The sequence below is a fragment of the Vanellus vanellus genome (genome assembly GCF_965231255.1).
Source record: "Vanellus vanellus genome assembly, chromosome: 9".
NCBI lineage: Eukaryota > Metazoa > Chordata > Aves > Charadriiformes > Charadriidae > Vanellus > Vanellus vanellus.
In genome coordinates this window covers 6,512,918-6,531,711 of record NC_138914.1, presented here as the reverse complement: position 1 = coordinate 6,531,711, position 18,794 = coordinate 6,512,918, and the positions used below count along the sequence as shown (strand labels likewise).

Here is an 18,794-nt window from a genome sequence, read left to right as displayed (position 1 = left end):
TGCTTCTCAGAAAGCAAGTGGTGGCAGACACCCAGACGCTCACTTCTGTATCCCTTTCTCAACCAGTGCTGGAAAGCGTAGTAGCTGGAAGCTTTGGGAGCTGTCAGCCGTTGCTATGCGGACGCCGTTGGGTCCTGCTTCGTCCTGAGTCTCTCCAGATGACATAGTGCATTAGGCTGACAAACCCACACGTGTTGCAGGTCAGGCAGGCTGCCAAGCGCTCAGCCAACAGGGAGAAAAGGCATTAGGAATCCCAATAATCCGCACATCAGTCTCCGTGTGCTGCTTGGTCAGTGGAGACTGAGCGAGTGAGCTGTGGAGAGATTGTGGGTATTAAGTGGGATGGGTAATGAAAGGCTGTGCTGGCGCTGATGTGAGACTCTTTAAATGGAAAATGACTTTAAATAATGGTGCCAGGGCGGTTGGAGTGATTTGCAGCTGGCACAGGTTCACAGTGTAACTGGTAGTTTTCAGTGGGACTAACCACTTCTTTAGGATGGAGCACCAGAATTGTTTTGAAGAATTTAAAAAAAAAAAAAAAAACAAAAAAAAAAACAAACAAACAAAACAAACAAAAAAAACCCAAATAAACTTTGAACTGAATCTGCTTGCTTTCCCTCCTTGAGACTTGTACCAGAATGATGGCCGTTCAGGATTTTTGTTTGTGCATGTGTATCTGCATGTATACAGACAAATGCAAGCCATGTAAGTGTATTCGAAACTGCAAAACAGTAGTCATCAGGATGATAACAGCGATAATACAGTCAACAATACAATAAAGTGAGCATTTTACGTTCAAGATTACCTTACCTGAGAACTTTCTTTAAAAATGATAGTTTTGTCTGGACGAATAGTTACTGTCATCTGCAGATCAGAAGTTGGCTTGCAGAGGACTCGGAAATGTTTCCATTGTTTTATTTAATTATTCCTGGCTTTTTGTTATGTAGGATAGTGCTGTCTGGTTGTTTTATTTATAAAGGTAATTCAGTTTCCCTGTCCTATAACATGCTGGGCACATGTGTGTAACTCACACTGGTACTCCATGTAGGGAACCAACAGTTTACTAAGTAGGTTTCTTCTAAGGCTTTCCAGTTAGGGGGAGGAAGAGCTTTGAATTGAGTATTGTAATATTGTTTCCTGGCAAATTTTGAAACCATCTGGGTCAGTTCCTCACGCCCAGGAGTAATAATTCTGAAAGCAAAAGTTTCTGTGCTCTCAGGCTGTCTTGTTCCCACGGTGCTTAGGCAGCAGCTATCGATGGCAGCCCAGTGCCTGACTTCTCCTGCTTTCCTGGGGCAGCAGAGCATGCAGATGCAGGATTGCTGTGCTTTGTGTCGCCTGGATGGACCCAGACACCCTGAAATGTCACTTGTATGTCTGTGTTCAGTTATCAGATTATGTTCAGAGGACACAAGGGGCGGGGGGGGAGCTCCTCTGAGCGCATGTTGGGTGGCCTTTTGAAAATGCAAGTCTGCCTTCCTCATCATCCTTCAGAGTGTCTTTTATTTCTTGTGCTTAGAAAAGCAAACTGATTTGTTGAACGGTAACGTTTCCTCTGAAACCACTGACAGTGACTATTTCATGGCAGATTGTGCTGGGACAGAGGTCTGAAGTAGTAGGTCGGGTACCACTTAGCAGTACCAGTGGGTACCAGCTCCCCATGCTGGTGCTGGGTGCTGTGTTGGCTTCCCAGGCAGCAGTGGAGCAGCATCTGCTCCGCATCGCAGCAGCCCTGACGTGTCTCTTAAATGGCATAGCTGCTGCAGGCTGGAGCTTTGGTGGCAAAGCTGCGTTCCTGGTTGTTCAAGGACTCTTGAAATGTTGCTTTCATATGAAAGGAAGTCCTAGCATTGATGTTTCTTTTAATATAAAGGAGGTTTTGCTTGCTGGAAAATCTCGGTTTCTCTCATTTAGGTAGAGCCTGCAGTGGCTGATGTAGCTGAATTAAAATTACTGCTTTGCTCAATTGGTGCTTTTTTCTCTTTTTATGGCACCCCTAGAGATTTAAGGTCTATTGAGGCTATTCAGCATCTGTTGTAGAAATGGTAGTTTCTCACTTTGCTTCTACATGAACTTAGCCTAGCTGGTAAATGATAGAGAAGTATTTTTTTTTTTTTTATGTGTACAGTGTACTAGTGTCATGCAAGCACAGTGAAATTTTACTCTGATAAACCAGTCCATCCTTGCATTGCTGGGGGACTCTGCAAAAGAGTTACTCAGTAAAAATTTCTTAGTTGTTGCTAAGCAAAGCTTTCATGCTTTTCTACCTGCAGGTTAGGTATTGGGGTTACCTGCATTTCTCAAAGAGTAAGTATTATGCAAATTCAAGCATTATGCTTAAGTGGCTGGAAACCCTGTCATGTAGATCTTGCTAGTGACTGTCACTCACAGGTTCATAGGCTGTTTCAGTCCTGTCAGAACTGATCTTAGGACAGTATTATTTGAAAGGGTGACAGTGATTACAAAAAAAAAAAAAGACTCCTGATTTCTCTGCATCAGACCTGATTTTAAAACTTGGACTCCAAGTTTTAAAACTTGGACTCTAAGTTTTAAAATGTCAGTCTTCAAGTTTATGGAAATGCACCTTGTTTCAAAGTTAAAAAATTTACCTTCCATTTGCTAATAGAAGTTATGGATGTTGGAAATGTGTTGTCAAAACACAAATTCTGCACCGATGATACTGGTATGCTTCAAAACCTTAAAATCTCATTCAGCTCTAGCTGCACAACAGGTGGTGTTTTAGACCCATTATTTAAACGTTTATTCTTTTGCAGATATAGATTAGACCATAATAAATTTTCTCTTAAAGAAAAGAATTAAATCGACTGGTTTCTTTGGGAATGGTACTATATATGTTATGCCATGTTATTGAGCATTGTATGTCAATACGTGCTCAAATTTGGAGATCCTTGAGCATGTTAAAAGAGAGAATGCTCTTATAACTCATCTTCCTGTAAGAGAAAACTATGGGTTTTTCTTTGTGCTTACCCAACAGCATGCTTTTGGAAATACTTTACTTTTTAGTTGTAGTACAAACTTTTGGGGGGTGATCAACTTCAGAATTTGACTGACATCTCTTTTTTTGGTCGGGAGCTCATTTTCTCAGCATCTCTTCTTTTTCTTGCTCATTCTCAAAGTTTGGTCTCTCTCCTGCTGTGGTTTTGAAGTGTGAAACTTGAGTATCCCAAAACCTGGACCCAGATGCTCCTGGATGGGACATGTCAAGCTGGATTAAAGGATGGTATATATATGACAATTTCTGTTACTACTCAAGATTTCAGTGTCTGAAACTGAAATAAGTATATCTTGGCAGCAGTGATAAAGCACTTTTATAACACCAAGTCTGGTATTCCTAGTTTTCAGCTTTAGTTAGAGTTGCTGAAACTATTATTTTCCTTAGATTTTCATTCTTTTTAATTTATAAAACAATAACCATGAGCAGTTGCCTCAGGGAAGCTACATGTTAAATTTTCATCAGGCTCATTTATATACTCATACCGCCAACTGCACCTTTTTGCTCAACAGGAGGTTTTGAGCCTGTTCACTTTCCTCAGGAGTATACGTAGCTTAATAAACAGTCAAATAGGAAGAAGTATTTAAGTAATTGGTTTTGTTGTAAATCTGAGTATTTTATTATTCACATCTCAGTTGCTGCCAGCTTTATGAACGGTTCTCAAATTTTTGCTAGTGAGAGCAGCTTATTTTTGACAAGCAAGTAAAATGACCTTAGTTTTATCATCATTCTTGGTGGTGGTAGGCGAGTAAATTTTGTGCTGAGATCAGTGAGTTTTCCATAACAATTTTGTAAGTCCTTGTAAATCGTGGAACATTTGGTATTTTGCAGTCAAGTGTGTCCAGAGATGAAAACACCAGAAGCAGCTGCACAACAAATCTTACTGTTTTGGTGTAAAATCTGCTGAAGTACTGATTTGAATTTTCAGTGATGGATTAACCTGATGCTCTGAGTAGGTCAGCAAATGGGTCAATAGCGTGATGAGGGCGGTTGCAATAAGTTTCTAGAAATGAAGCTTGTGCAGCACTGGCAACGTATGACTAAAATTATTGGTTACCAAAGAAATTCGCATACCTAGGAAAAATGATTTCATAATCTCAAGGCCATCTTTTCAAGTTTGGGCTTGGTGTGATCTTTACAATTTACAGTTGCATCTCATTTCGTAAGCACTCAGTTGCGGATTTTGTATATATTAGCACAATTTTTCTGCTGCTGTAGAACTTTTTCCCTACTAATGCAATAAATAAATAGGGGGCAATGCTTTTTTCTGAATGCTTATCCATGAACTTAACTGCTACTGGTGGCGAGCAAACGCTTAGGCAGAGAGCAAGAAGGGGAATTGTAAAACAATTGTAAAATTGTTCTGATTCAACTGGAATTTAGGGTGATGTTGCAATTGGGAATTTATGCGATTTTAATCTATTATGTATTGCAAATCTGGTTTTAAGCAGGAGAGATGTATTGCGCTCTTTTTTTCTTAATCTCTGATTTTTTTTTTAATGGGCCATTAAAAAATTTAGAAGATTATTTTTTATGTAAAATAGTGGATCAAGTAAGCATCTGAGAAACTGTAGTTCTGGCTATGTATTTTTGTCTTAGATTTTATATATAGTCATGAATCAGAAGTAGCTTTATAATACTTGTAAGCATATTTGGACAGTTCGGCTTCCTCATCTAACGACAAAACATGCTTAAAATGTGGTAAATTTGGTGGTTTGCCAATTCTTTACTTGTTTTCTGTTTATTTAAAAGGGTGTTGAACTTCTTATTTATTTAAGGAAACGTGCTTTATTTTGTAATGAAAGCAGCAAAAGGTAATCCTTAAAGGATGTTCCTATTGGAAGTAGTTCCAGCAGATGAATGCAGGTGCACCTTAACCAGTGTACACAGCTCTACACAATAGCAAGGCAGTGGTGGATATTATATATATACACACCCCCTCAAGCTCCTGCACTGCCTGTGGCAGGCGTCGGGGCTGCAGCCTCCACCTGTAGCTCCAGGGATGGAGCCGAGACCAGCCGCGAGCTGTTGCTGGAGCGGGTCTCTGCCAGGGATTCGGACTAGGCAGAGAAAGCAGCTGCAGGGTGAGCATCTGCCGGACAGCCTCGGGGCTTTCACTGGTGCTTGTTAGCTGCTGCAGGTTAGATATGAAGTTATCTCCTGTTGCAGCTCATATAGGTGCTACAGATGAGAGGGTGGGGGAGGCTGCCAGCAACGCCTGGCCTTCCAGGCAGGCTCTTCCTCTAAAAGCAGAAACAGAGCAGTATTTCTTCAAAAACTTCGGCATGACTTTTGTTTTGTCTCCTGAAGACATAGTAAGTTAAATTTTATGCTATTAGTGGTTAAGTAAACCTCAAGCTCTCTTCCAATAACTGATACTTAGCACTGTTATTCACCGTCACCGCTATTTTCCCTCCATGCTCTGGTATCAAAGAAGCCTTAAGAACAACTTGCGTTTAACTCCTCTTTTTGCCATCTTGTGATTTCAAATTAAATAGCTGCAAAAGGGGAGAGTTGTTGCTTTTGAGAAACACTGTTTTGCAGAATACCTTGTGCAGATGGCCCTTCATTCTCCAGAATGTACAGGAGCTTTTGTTTGCTGCTGTTTACACTACTTGGTATCGTGAACCCTCCACAGAGGCATATCAGAATAAACCTGTAGTCTGAAACATGTGCACCACACAACGTTAGACAACATGCCCTGTCCCTGGGAGCGTTCAAGGCCAGGTTGGATGGGGCTTTGAGCAACCTGGTCTAGTGGGAGGTGCCCCTGCCCAGAGCAGGGGGGGTGGAACTAGATAATCTAGTCTTTAAGGTCCCTTCTAACTCTAACCATTCTATGATCTTTTTTTGAATTATTTTTATAAGGGTGTGTGGTAGAGAAGCACAGAGACGCAGGGCGCTAAGGTAAGCAGAGCCTGTGAGACAGGGTGGAGAAGACTTAAATGATCTGGCTCAGTACTCTTTAACCAGAAAGCCCAGTCTGTGATTTATCAATTTCCCTTGGGGAGAGATTTTGTGCAAGTTCTGTATACTTGCAAAAATGCAAACACTGGTGCTTCTCCACTGAAAATTTTCCAACAAATTACCAAATTACCCCATTGTCTGCCTTCTCTTTTCTTGCTGGAAGCCCACCAGGTCCTAAGTCTGGCTGTGCAAGGAGCACCATATAAGATGGTTTGTATTTAATTTGGTATGAGACTGATAGTCCCAATTTTCTTTCGTGTTTGGATTTGTGGTAATGCCTATGTGACCAATTACAAGAAAAGTTATTTGCAGTTTTCAGTTCTGTACTGTATTAGAATGGGTGTTTTGAGAACTTATGTGTCTATTTGCAGCTTTGGCATGGCACATTTCTGGTCAGACTGATTGCAAAAACATCTTGCGGCCCTGCCTTTAGATTATTTTGTGATAGGATTATATGAAATAATGTATATTAAAAAAGAACTGTAAAAGTATTGAAAAAGCTATTACACTGTGCTATTGAGCAGTTAGACCGAAATAGTTTAATAGATCAATTCTGGAACTCGCTTAGTACTGGATTTGCGATTGTTAGCATATTTTCACTAAAAGAGTCAGAGCCATGAGCTGCAGAATCCATGCAGTGGTAACTCTTGGAATCAAACTCTTTGATTTATACACTTTGATGTAAATATGCCCAAATAATTAAAAATAAGCAATGCTAAGGCTCCTGTAACTAGCAAGAATTGAGTATTCGTTTTACAGGCATGGTTCAGAGAGGCTCAGCTACCCTGTAGTGGCACAGAGGCAGTGACTAGTAATGCCTGTCCTGTTGTGTAAAGGGAGGTGGCAGCTTGGATTTCTTTTAAAAACTTTCCCATTCTTAATTTGATAAAAAAAAGAAGGAGGGAAAATTGAAGAAAACAGGTTTTGCCTCTAAAAGGCAGGGGAGCTGGTAGCTTTGGGAAACCACTAAACATTAAGTACTGCGAATAATTTTGAACTTTAAAAAAGTTTAAAACCAGAAGTACTAATGGGGGTGTTCAAACTGTGAGAAATGACCTGAAGTCTAAAAAAACTGCTGGTCGACAAACATAAAGTTTAAAATACTCTTCTGAAATCTGAACAGCTCAAGGTTTGTTGTTGTGGCCAGGAATAGTTATCACAAAGCTGAGGCTCCTTTATCTCTGTGTTGCCTGTTCTTGACTCTTCCGAGGAGATCGGAGTCAGCGGGCTTGGACGGTCAAGGAGGACGTTGAACAACTTGTTGGAGGCTTTCTGGAAGTGGCCGTACACTTTTAAATGTACTTAGTTCATTTTGTGGCACACAATTTTTTTTTGTTTTGTTTGTGTGAAGCTGTTACTTTCTTTGACGTTTTTTCCCAAATGTTCAGATCAAACAGTCAGTTTTTCAAACTGTTGCTGTGCCTTTCTGCACAAGGTTAGAGCAAACGCTGTTCTCTTCTTCAGCTAAAAGATAACCCTGTCTTGCTGGCGATGCTGTGAAGAAACACCTGCAGCCCAGAAGTGGATGTTCCTTAGATTAACTCCTTTGTTTTTAAACATCTATCTTCTAAATAAAACCACAGCATTAGCACATCAGTGTTTAAGGAAACCTCTGTTCTTTCAACAAAATAGAACTCAATCTATTCCTTGCTGTTTGTCCTTATAGTTGTCATTTACGGTTTTTATGGTTCCTTGTGGCTTTGTATTACAGGGAGAGCTTCTCAGATAAATGTATACAGCTTCCATACTGCTTTGCAGTTGTACACTAAGGACAATTTGTCCATTCATCCTTCTTCTTGTTGCTAAAAAGGACCATGTGCTCATCATAAATGAGCTGGAAAATATGCATGCAAGAATGAGTGTTCGCACTGTCACGTTTATGGCTTAATTTCTCCAAAGCTTTGGTTCTTCTGGATGTCAGACTCTTAAGGTGATGTTAATTTTTTTTGGTATGTGTTCATGGGTTAGTTTCTAACCTTGCTTTACAGTATTGCTTAGAAGTAGCTTGTTGTATTATTGTTCTGGCACTAACTGTTTTATAAACACTCACGTGAATACTTTTAGTCTTGTTTTTTTGTTGTTCTTTGAGCAAAGATATATTCATGTGTGACTAGGATTATTAAAATAATCATGTACTTCACACTGCAAAGTGTATGAAATACATTGTTTCAAAGAAACTGTGAGCTGCGCAGAGGTCTGCCCATATCGCCTCTTGCATCAAAGCCAGAACAGCATGAAATTATCCAAATCCTTGGTACTTCACGTTACATGAGGCTTTTGACTCTGAAATCCCACTTGATGCCACTTTCATTCTTCTGATAACATAGTTGTAGGAAAGTAAGAGCAATTGTAATTAGATCCACATTTCTGGGGATTGCTGGAGTCCCTCAAGGTCTCTGTGTGCTGCTGTGGGTATAATAAAACCCCTGCTCCGCAGTGTCTGCAGGAGGCGGGTGGCTTGCTTTTTCTCAAGGCAGCGGGGCCAAAGAAATCCCAAACAGATACAGAAATTAGGGTCACATGGAAAATATGGTGCGACTTATCCTCCTATATCCCTGTTGAGATCCAGGTTTGAGTAACTACCATGTATTGGATGTGCGGTGTGATTTGTGCTGCTCTACTCCGAAGCCCAATTGCAGGGGTTAGGAGTGGAGCAGCTGAATTCCTGGGTGTCAGTGCTTTGGATTTGGTCCCGAGACAGGCTTTAAAGGGAAGCTTTGAGATACAGAAGAAAATGCAGGTGGTGAAGCACTGTGAGATACTTGCCAGAACCTTAAAAGTACATTATTTTTTTTTTTTTCCTGTTTTCAAGAGCATAGTAACATAGACAGTGAGCCCTTCGTGAAAGGTCTTGCTTTTATTCTGCTTCCTGTGAGCCAAACATCCCGGTGTCAATATGACAATTTTGGGTATGGTATTTGCAGTCATAAGGTTTCTGTGCAGGTCTGTTATTAAATGACACACGTACACTCTTTATTACCTTTTATGATAGTTGATGGTAAAGAGCTAGGTGCTGAATGCTTGGAATAGACAAGTATATTTCAGCTTTTTTATGCATCCATATATTGTTGTGCAACTATCTGTTCCTGTGTTGTAAACTACAGTTTAACTAATGGGAAACAATTTATTTGTCCTAACGTAACCTTTTATTTAGTTTAATTGCTCTTCAAGAGGAAGAAGGCAATCCTTCTTATATTGAAAAAAGGAAAAGATAATGTTCATTTGTCACATGAGTGTTGGATCTTGATGGTTGAGTCTTTACCCAGGCTGTCGCTTAAATTAGGGGAAAATCGTCCAAGCAAAGCGTAACTTTATCTTAATGTTCAGGTAGAAGGAAACATACCTAATTCAGATGCATGCATTGAAAATTTGTTCTTATATAGTTCATCTGCTGGCATTATCTGCTGGCATGTGTTATTGCACAGTAGTGGCTTCTCTGCTTTTGAAAGCACTCACCTGATACTAGGTGCAGAGTTGGCATAAGTAATGATGGCCACCAAGGTGTAATAGCACATTTCGATTTCTAGGGACACAGGTTGTAGTGGAATCAAGCAGAACCTCTTGTAGCAGATGTTGGGCACCGCTGGTGTTGGGGGATGCCCAGCATGGACCGGGAAACAGAGCTGGAAAACGTGCATCTTCTTCCTCTTATCAGGAAGACCCAGTGGCCTGCAAGAAGCAGGAGAGCATCATGGCTCAGCATTTGATGTCTGCTTAGGAATTCAAGTACCAAGTGTAATACTAAATATTGCATCTCTTGAAATAATTTTTGGAAGTTGGGACTTGTTAACTGTGGTTTGCGTGTAATGTTGATACTTTAAATGGCAGTATAGTTAGTCCTTAAGTGCGAGTGCTGGTTAGAAAGCTTGGGAGAGGCTGAGTTGGGGTTTGATTTTTGTCACTTAGATGGATTCTTTGTTTATATGAACCATTTAATGTTGGCAGAAACTAAGCTGATGACCGGATTTGGGGGTAAAAAACGGTTGATGCTTGTTTCTGCGGCTGTTTCGTACAAAAAATTTAGAAGTGGCTTCAACTTTATGTTCAGTTTATTCTGCTCAAGTGATAACTGATTTTAATATAATAGTGGTGTATTTGGGATGAAACATTCTCTTTTGAGGTTACAAAAGAAGAAAAAGGCCAGCTGGGACAAAGTTAAGGGTAGGGAGTGTCAAACACATTGTAGTGTTCAAAAACAGAAAAAGAAAAAAAAAAAAGGGATCTTTCTGTTCTTATGACTCCAAATTCTGCAGTAGAAGCCAGAGCGTGTTAAATTGTTGTAGCCCAAGTAGGAATGAAGCTTGTTTCACTCCACCAATATTTTTATTTTCCTTCCTTGTTCAAATTCTGACCGGGAAGGCGACTAAGATCCACTGCAAAGTAGTACTGAATTTACTTCTTTCCTTATTTCTAGAAGGCAATGTGAGCAACCCGCTGCCACAGCTGGAGAACTCGTAACACCCATGAGGAGGGTGGCTGCTTTGAGAAGCAGCGTGACTGGGATATAGTACGCATGGCTGTAGAGGCAGGAACGGTGTCTGGAAGGATGGTCTGCACGAGGGGTGCTAGACTAGATCAGTGTTAGCCCTTGAAGTGTGTTTTAGTAGGCAGGGAAACTTGGAGCAAGTTTTGGATATTGCAGCCACTTTACTCAATTGTGGTTCCTATGGTTATAGTTAGCTGTGGTTAAAAATGTGCTGCTTTACTTGCTTTGCTTGGCGTTTTTGTAAAGGGCTTGTAACCAGTGTATCCTGGCTGTAGTGTCAGTGTGAGACTTATTTGAAGGATTTTATTATTCCTATTATCATTGCTATTTGCGTGCCAGTTGCTTAACTTACCTGTTTTCTAACCTTCCTAAGTCTACTGCTAGTGTGAGTGAAACGGCCGAATTAGGAATGGGAAAGCTATTGGGTTATTTGCATTAGTAAAAACAAAATAAAATAAATCTTTTCTAGTAGTACAGCAGATCTTGAAACATACTTGGTGTTGATGGAAGTCTCAGCAGCTTTCTCCTCCCTTCCTCGGTGTGGCAGGAGAAGCCCCATCGGCAGGTCCCCTGCCTGCTCTCTTCGCTTTCGGTCTGGGGTTTGCCCTTAGCAGCGAGGCGTCGTGGCCTGTAAGGAGGAATATGCAAATACGGGTTTTGCAGAAGTTGTGCTAGTTATGTCAGTGGCTGGCCAGAAAATGATAAAACTTAATAAATGTAGTGTGCTGTCACAGGCACAGATAAGGAGCGGGAGAGCACAGGGCGAAGTGTCTCCGCAGGAGAGCTTTAAGGCTGGTCTTTTTTTGGAATCCAGCCTTCCCTAGGGAAATGCAATGTGGCTTATGCATGTAATTTTTTATTTTAGTTGAAGTTTCCATTAAAAACTTGTTTCTGCATTCAAGCGGTGCAGCACTCCTGCCACAGGAACAGCAGCTCAGTAGCTGCAGAGGTTAGACATGAGGCTTGGAAATAGCATCGCCAGCAGACACATCAGTCGTGTGAAGTAGAAAAACTGTGAAGGTGCTCTCAGCTTCTTGAATTGGGATTTCCCATGAATGGCTCGGGTTTCTGCCATAGCTGGTTGTGTAAACAGCAAATAACTGTAAGTCTGGGCAGAAGTGCTGGCTTCAAGCGGTGAGGTTAATCATGTATAATCGTGTAGGGAGATGGTATCTGCCCTCTCTTTGAAGATTTCTTGACATGTTATCTCTTCTTTTTTCCTTTTTTTTTTTTTTTTTTTTTTTTAGTAGGTGGTTAGCAGGTTGCTTGACACAAGCTAATGTTGTCAGATTTTAGTGTGGTTGCATCAATCTGAAAAATCTTTTCCATGTAACCAGAACACTTTTTCCTTACGTGTTTATTCTTGGTCATATAGACAGAAATTGCTGTATATGGGCTTTTAAATGTGAGGATGCTAAATGTCTTCGCTGTTCTGTGGAACAGGTAACTGCTTGATCTGATCTGCAAAACATTTCCATAGTTGTGATAGCTGACAACCACGTCATCTTTGTTAGTGCAGAAATGTATGCAAATTGAGCGTAAAATGAGTTACAGTTTCTGTGTTGGGCGAAAAATCCAAATGCCAGTGGTATTGGGGCAGGTCAGGGGCCTAATTACAACCTGCTGCATAGACTTTATAACAAGCTGAAATGAACCAGTGAAATGAAATATTTGGGTGTATCTGGCTTCAGTAAGAGCATCTTGGTACCATTAAACAGAAAACCAGTGCCAAGAGAGGCTTATTACATACTTGGATTTTCCTGTGATGGGGAGTAGAATTTCTCTGGGTGTTCCACTATCTGTATGTATCATCTCTAAATGCAGATGTTGCATGTGAGTAATTAGTGTTTTCTATCTTTATTTTTTTTAAAACACATGAAACCACTAAGTAGTTTCTTAAGAAAGTCTCTCTGGATGTTTGTAGTAAACACTGGGTGCAGGTACAGAGCTCTGCAGCAGAAACCCTTGGGTGCCCATGTTCCAGTAGTAGACTTAATGGTACTTGCGTACTACTTTCATTGACAATCTGTTGTAGTCTAATCTCGGCAGAAAATTTGAAGTGTATTTATGACCAATATAACGGCTATGGACAAGCATGAGCAACTGTTGCAATTAGTATTCAGCTCATAATGGAACACTAATGGCACTGTTAACCTGGTTTTCTTGCCCTCCTAAGCTGTGTGGATGTAGGGAGCATAGCTCTTTCTGGCATGTTGAAGAAGTCAGATCGATCATGAATGGTCAGAGTGTTCAGAGTATAAACTGCTTTTTGATATGCCAGGACAGGAGGGAGAGGTTTTGAGTTGTTAAGCTGAGAGGAGGTGAGAGTTTGGATGAGGAATGCAGAAGAGGAAGGTATGAATTTCTGTGAGACTATCTGAGGATCAGTAACCACGGTCTGGGTTACATCTGAAGCTTTTTTTTTTTATATATAAATCATAATTTGAAATTCAAATAGTCTTTGAAAGGCAGTTTGCTTGTGTATTTTGTCCAAGCACCATCGAGGACTGCAGACAATTGTGCGAAGACGGTGTGTTGGAGGCTGGCACGGCCGTTCCCTCGTGGAAGCCTGAATGCCCGCTTGTCTTCTGTGCTCCTGCCAGTGCACGTTCCCAGCCCTCAGGACAAAGTCATCTCAGTTACCTTCTCTTGTTCTTTGTTATTTGTGTGAGATTCGGTGCTTCAGGGAACCAGAAGCTCATTTGAAAAAATCAAATTGAAATATATGAAGGAGACTGATGTTTATCAGGAAACTTATTTTTATCACTCTTTCTGTTCCTTCTCTTAAAGTGTAGCCACAGTGTGTGGCTGGCAGCTTCTTGAAAGCTGCTTTTTCACTATTGTCCCCCCAAAATCGGCTGTGATCTCATGATATGAATGGAAGAAAGGGAGCATTATACTTAAGAATGTTAGATGAGGCTAAAAACTGATGAAACAACAGTTTGAAGTGTTTCTTAATTTTAAAATTTCTATCTGGTTTGGTAGTAGCAGTAGTACTTCAGATTAAATAAGGACATCCATTTGGTTCTTTATAAATGGAGTATTCTTCCCTGGTTGCTGAAATAAATTTTTACGCTGCTTTTTGTGAAGTTATTTTTACTGTGGAAAACTGACTATAGATGTCTCTTTCTTGTCATTATAGAAAACCTAGAATAAACTCTCAGTTGGTGGCACAACAAGTTGCCCAGCAATATGCAACCCCACCACCGCCTAAGAAGGAGAAGAAGGAGAAAGTGGAAAAACAAGACAAAGAAAAACCTGACAAAGAGAAGGAAATTAGTCCAAGTGTTACAAAGAAGAACACTAACAAGAAGACTAAGTAAGTTTGAAGGAAGCCCTATTAAATGTGGAGGGATTTCAGTAGCACTGTGCATTGATAATTGTGCGGTTAATCTAACATCGTACTCTCCTTCTTCCCTCCAATTCTTACAGACCAAAGTCAGATATTGTGAAAGATCCTCCTAGCGAAGCGAACAGTATACAGTCTGGGAATACTACAACAAAAACCAGCGACTCAAATCACACTTCAAGGTAACTTTAGTATAAAGTTAAGCTCTCAGTATCTGAGAACTTTGTTAAATAGCAGACCCTGTGCTTTTCATGGACAGATGGTACTCTCTAACCCACAGGGTCTGCCAGTGTTAGTATGGCAAGATCAGCAGTGGCTCGGAGCCTTCTCCATGTACAGGCACTCAAACACTCTGCCGGTGAGGAGAGGTTCAGGCATTAGAAGTATTTGTTCTGTTGTCCACTCGGTTTTCATTTCTCTGCTAAAATAATTGTATTGTGAAGTGGTCAGTAATGCTTTTGGCTGTAAAACACAGTGGGGCAAAAACATTAACCAGCAATCGTACTGGTCTTTATCAAATTCTTATCACTCAATAGCAGTAACATAGGTTACGTTTTTACTTTCTTATCCGTAATTCAGTCACCATAATCGTCAAGATAATTTTCCAAGTTTATGGGAATGAAAAGACTGCATGAACAGGTTTGCTAGAATTCTGCATTCAACAAAAAGTATGAATGGTTGGTTTCATATTTGTCTAACTTTCAAATGAGTAGCTGTCTATGGAGAGAGTCTTGCCTATACTGCTGCTCCGTGCTTGTTTTCTTTAAGTGGTGTCTTGTGTTTTACTTCTTAAATCAAAAATTCCGCATCAAAGAACAGTTTTTATATTATTGAACTTACCTACAAGAGGCAGAATTCAACTGCGGGCTTTACCAACATGGGCTATATAAGAATTGCATCTCTTTTTAAAATGTGCTGTAATAAGTATTTTATAGAGAAACCACATGAACTGAAGCAATTTTAGTTAGCTGCACACAGTTGTAAAGCACATGGGAAATATGGTTCGCACTGCTGTTAGCATTAAGGTTGGCAAGACATGACTGCAGAAAACTGTTATCTTGAAAGTTTTTAAATAATAGCATGAAAATGCTTAAAAAGAGGGAATATCCTTTACATAGTAACTCACTTGACTGTAGTGAGGGCAGTGTGAGATTTGCTGTGCTAGAAGACTGAGCTGTTTGCGGAGACTGCTGTTAACTCTTCCTCAGCCCCCAAAGATCAAATTGTCCAATTCTGATTTGATTAGAGAAATAAAGCCTTATTGCAATGATTTTTTTTTTTGTGCTGTTCTTTTTGAAATGGTACTTATTTTGAGACTTAGGATGGCGGAGACGATGCATTTGACTAATGACATAGTATTAAATTGATAGATTACATCAAATAATCGTTTTTACTCCTTGAAGGAGTCGCTCTGTCTACTGCAGAGTCTTTTAGTCCATGTTTTGTGGCAAGCTTTTGTCATTCCTAATTAATCCTTAATAGTATCAGGTCTAGCTGGATATTTTTAAGGGATACATCATCTCCTTCAGTTCTTAAACTGTCTTTTTAAGTGTTTAGTTTAGTGGAACTTTCCTTACAATTCTCTGCACTCAGGAGTTCTGTCAAGAGTCTCTTATAGGATCTGATTGTTTGAAGAGTCACAAGTTATCTGTTCAGGTTTTTTTCATGCCCAGATTTCTTAACTGTGTTGGTTTTTTTTGTTTGTTTGTTTGTTTTTGTTTTTTTTTTTTTTGTTTTGTTTTTTAAATGTCTTTTAAGGATCTCTGAGTTTTTAAGAAATCCTGGTTGAACTTCTTAGATACCATGCCTCTTTCTGACAAAGTATCTTGGTTTATTCTATGTCTTGTAGTGCACTTTCAGATCGATTGTTTTGAAACGTATTTCTTATTTGACCATAAATGTTTACAGCTACAAACATGAAGCATCGGGGTGTTTAATTTTGCAAAATAAGGTGAATGGGCCAATCCCTTTGCCTTCTGTAGGAAGCAAAAATTGTATGCATGTGCTGATGAGATTGTCTGGAGGTTTGCATCTGTGTTTAATCAGCTCTTTGCACAGGGGGGACCCCTAAAACCTCCTGCAGAGGTTGGAGGGCTCAGTTCTAAAACCGACATTGAGAATGAGTGGGACTTGAATTCCTGCACTTCAGCTCTGCTTCCCCCAGTCCTTCCATGTTACTTTGTCATGTCATTTAAAGATGCATGGGCAGTTTCATTCAGGCACTTGGTGCATGGATTATCTAAAAGGCTGCTCTTAGCGGGAGCTTTTCTGGGCAGAACTTAATGCAGCTTAGACCATATGAACTGTTTTTTTTCCTTTTTTGTTTTTTCCTTCTTCTAAGTATGACTGTCAGTGCTGGCTGACAAGCAATATCAGGAGTGTGTGTTCAACCCTATAGAAAGGTGGAGACACTAAGGTCTGTTCCAGTATCTGGGCCAGCATTTTTTGGTTGTTTCTGAGTACAAGAGAAAACAAATGACCCAGGCAAATTACAGGAAGAACTGGGTTTCCTAGAGGGACTCAGGGCTTAGGGAGGAAAATACGTATGCGTACTACGCTTCCGGGAACTCTTGCTGCTGCATTTGCTGTCAATGCCTTGTGGGCAGCCTTCATCTGCTGAGATGCTATCTGAAAGCTGACGGAAACCCCAAAACTTGCTGAGCTAGCTGGCCTTTCTTGTTACCCACAAACAAGGTGACATCACTTAATCTAGCCTGTGGTTATGTGTTGAATTTGCCAACTTCTGCAAGTGTGTACGTACAGCGCATACACGTGGGCGTGTGTCTCACTGCTGCGGGAATTCACGAAGCACAGCTATGGGTTTGAAAAGGCTGGTCACTAAACAAAGGGGCTGTTTGAAGTAAGAGGTTTTACTGATGGTTATCCTAGCACAGCAGTATTTTAATTGTATTTTCTGTCTATTAGAAACGCTTTTCCTGTGGTACTTGTTAAAAGTTGAAACAACTTCCTAGGTTAGATATGAAAATACTATTTTTGGTGCAGTAAGTTCATTTTTGGCAAAGAAGTTTGCAGAAATACAGTTCTATTTTTGAAGCTGTACATCCATCCTTAATACTTTTTTCTATTCTGTCCAGTTCTAGAATACCACTTGGATAACTACTACTTAAGGACTTTCCCCTTGTTAACTTACCACTGCGAGCCATTGAGCATGCATGGCAAATACAAAGTCGGCTTAATTTCCTCTTTTTTTTTTTTTTTTTGTTTTGTTTTGTTTTGACCGCACTAGCCTAGTGTGCTGCAGATAAGGAGGAGGGAAGGCAGATTGGTTTAAAAGCTGGAGCTTGATCCCGAAATAAACTAACCTTCCCTCCATCCCTTGGAATAAGGCAGTTCTCAGCAAGCTACTTTTCACTGATGTGTAAAGACTCTCCTTTTTAATTTCCCTATTGGGAATATTCTGCTGCTTAAGCCTGACCCTTAATTAGGAGCAAAAGCTGTAAATTGCAGCAGTCAGTGCAGCTGTCCTGGAATTTGCTGATAGCTGGAGGAGTGTCCAAGGTTTGTTGTATCAGAGCTTTGGACCAGCCCATGAAAAGTGCATGAATGTCAGCTTCCTAGAGTCTAGACCCTTATTAGCTACATCACTAATTGAATGATAGCACAGCATGCAAATTACTGAGTTAATCCTGAGCTATAAATACCAGCATGTTCTTTGCTAGTGGATTTGATTTTTTTCTTTTTTTTTTTTTTTTCTTTTTTTCCCTTCCCCTAACCAAAAGCACTAGCTGCAAGAAATACCGTTGTACATTCTGGATTTTATTTACAATAGCCTTGGTTCCAGAGGGAACATTTTGAGTTATTTTATACATAGGATGATTGGGCATCTGATTTGTATAAGCTCAAAGCGGTTGAAAGAGAAGCCAAGTTGTCCCAGTGCCTGTGTTGTTTGCAGCTGCAGAGTTCCAATATGGGAATGAGAGCTCTGTGGTCGAATGCTTTCATGTGGTTTTGTATTGCAGAGTCACAGCCTTGTCTCATAACATCAGGGCACATGATGAGATGGTGAATTTAGATAAGAGAACTCTTTCATCTGCCCCTTGGGGAGGAGATCCTTCGGTCTGTCTGGCTCCTGTCCGCTTGGCTCTGCTGTATTGTCCTCCTTTCTGGCAGAGTTGGATTAGGGATAAGTCTACAGCGGAGCACCCTTTGCAGAGCTCTGCAAGACAGGTCTCTCCTCCGGGGCTGAGCGTGCTGCTGCCCTCACAGCCCGGGCTGTCGCAGGGAGCGGAAGGTCAAACCTTCGTCCTCCACCGTGCAGTGCATACTGCTGCCTGGGTTCTCCTCTCAGTTACTGCCACCTGCGCAGACAAGTGGAGGACAAGTCACATTGAGTTTGTTGTCAAATGCTTTTTCTAATAAACTTTTTATTTCTCGATTATTTTTATCCTTTTCTATAAATGTTTTCTCATTTATTTTAGACCCAGACTGAAAAATGTGGACAGAAGTACCGCGCAGCAGCTGGCAGTCACAGTGGGAAATGTCACAGTAATTATCACAGACTTTAAGGAAAAGACTCGCTCCTCTTCCACGTCTTCTTCTACAGTGACCTCCAGTGCAGGATCAGAACAACAGAATCAGAGCAGCTCGGGCTCTGAGAGCACAGACAAGGGCTCGTCCCGTTCCTCTACGCCAAAGGGGGACATGTCAGCAGTCAACGACGAATCTTTCTGAAAATTGCACATGGAGTTGTGGAAACTATGAATCAGGGTATGAAATTCAAACACTCCACCTGCCCATGCTGTTCAAATCCTGGAGAGCCTCTTCTGTGCTTGAACACACAATTTTCTTGGACATCGACCTCTTACTGATGCAGCCAGGATAATTTCTGCTTGCCGTGGGCATCTGGCCACCAAGGAATTTCTCACCCTAACAATTACTCTTGACACTTTTATGTATTCCATTGTTTTATATGATTTTCCTAACAATCATTTATAATTGGATGTGCTCCTGAATCTACT

The 18,794-nt window shown here is 40.6% G+C and overlaps 1 protein-coding gene across 1 annotated transcript in view; it reads left to right on the top strand.

The window, feature by feature from the left end:
* The window catches only part of RYBP (RING1 and YY1 binding protein), a gene marked incomplete at both ends in the record, with an annotated part of 42,495 nt that extends 23,988 nt beyond the window's left edge, over positions 1-18,507 (top strand). Inside the window, 3 exons of the mRNA XM_082487903.1 lie at positions 13,609-13,785; positions 13,899-13,997; positions 18,255-18,507. Coding sequence (XP_082344029.1) covers positions 13,609-13,785; positions 13,899-13,997; positions 18,255-18,507 — 529 coding nt within the window. The remainder of the gene's footprint in view (positions 1-13,608; positions 13,786-13,898; positions 13,998-18,254) is intronic.
* Positions 18,508-18,794: the final 287 nt, after the last annotated feature.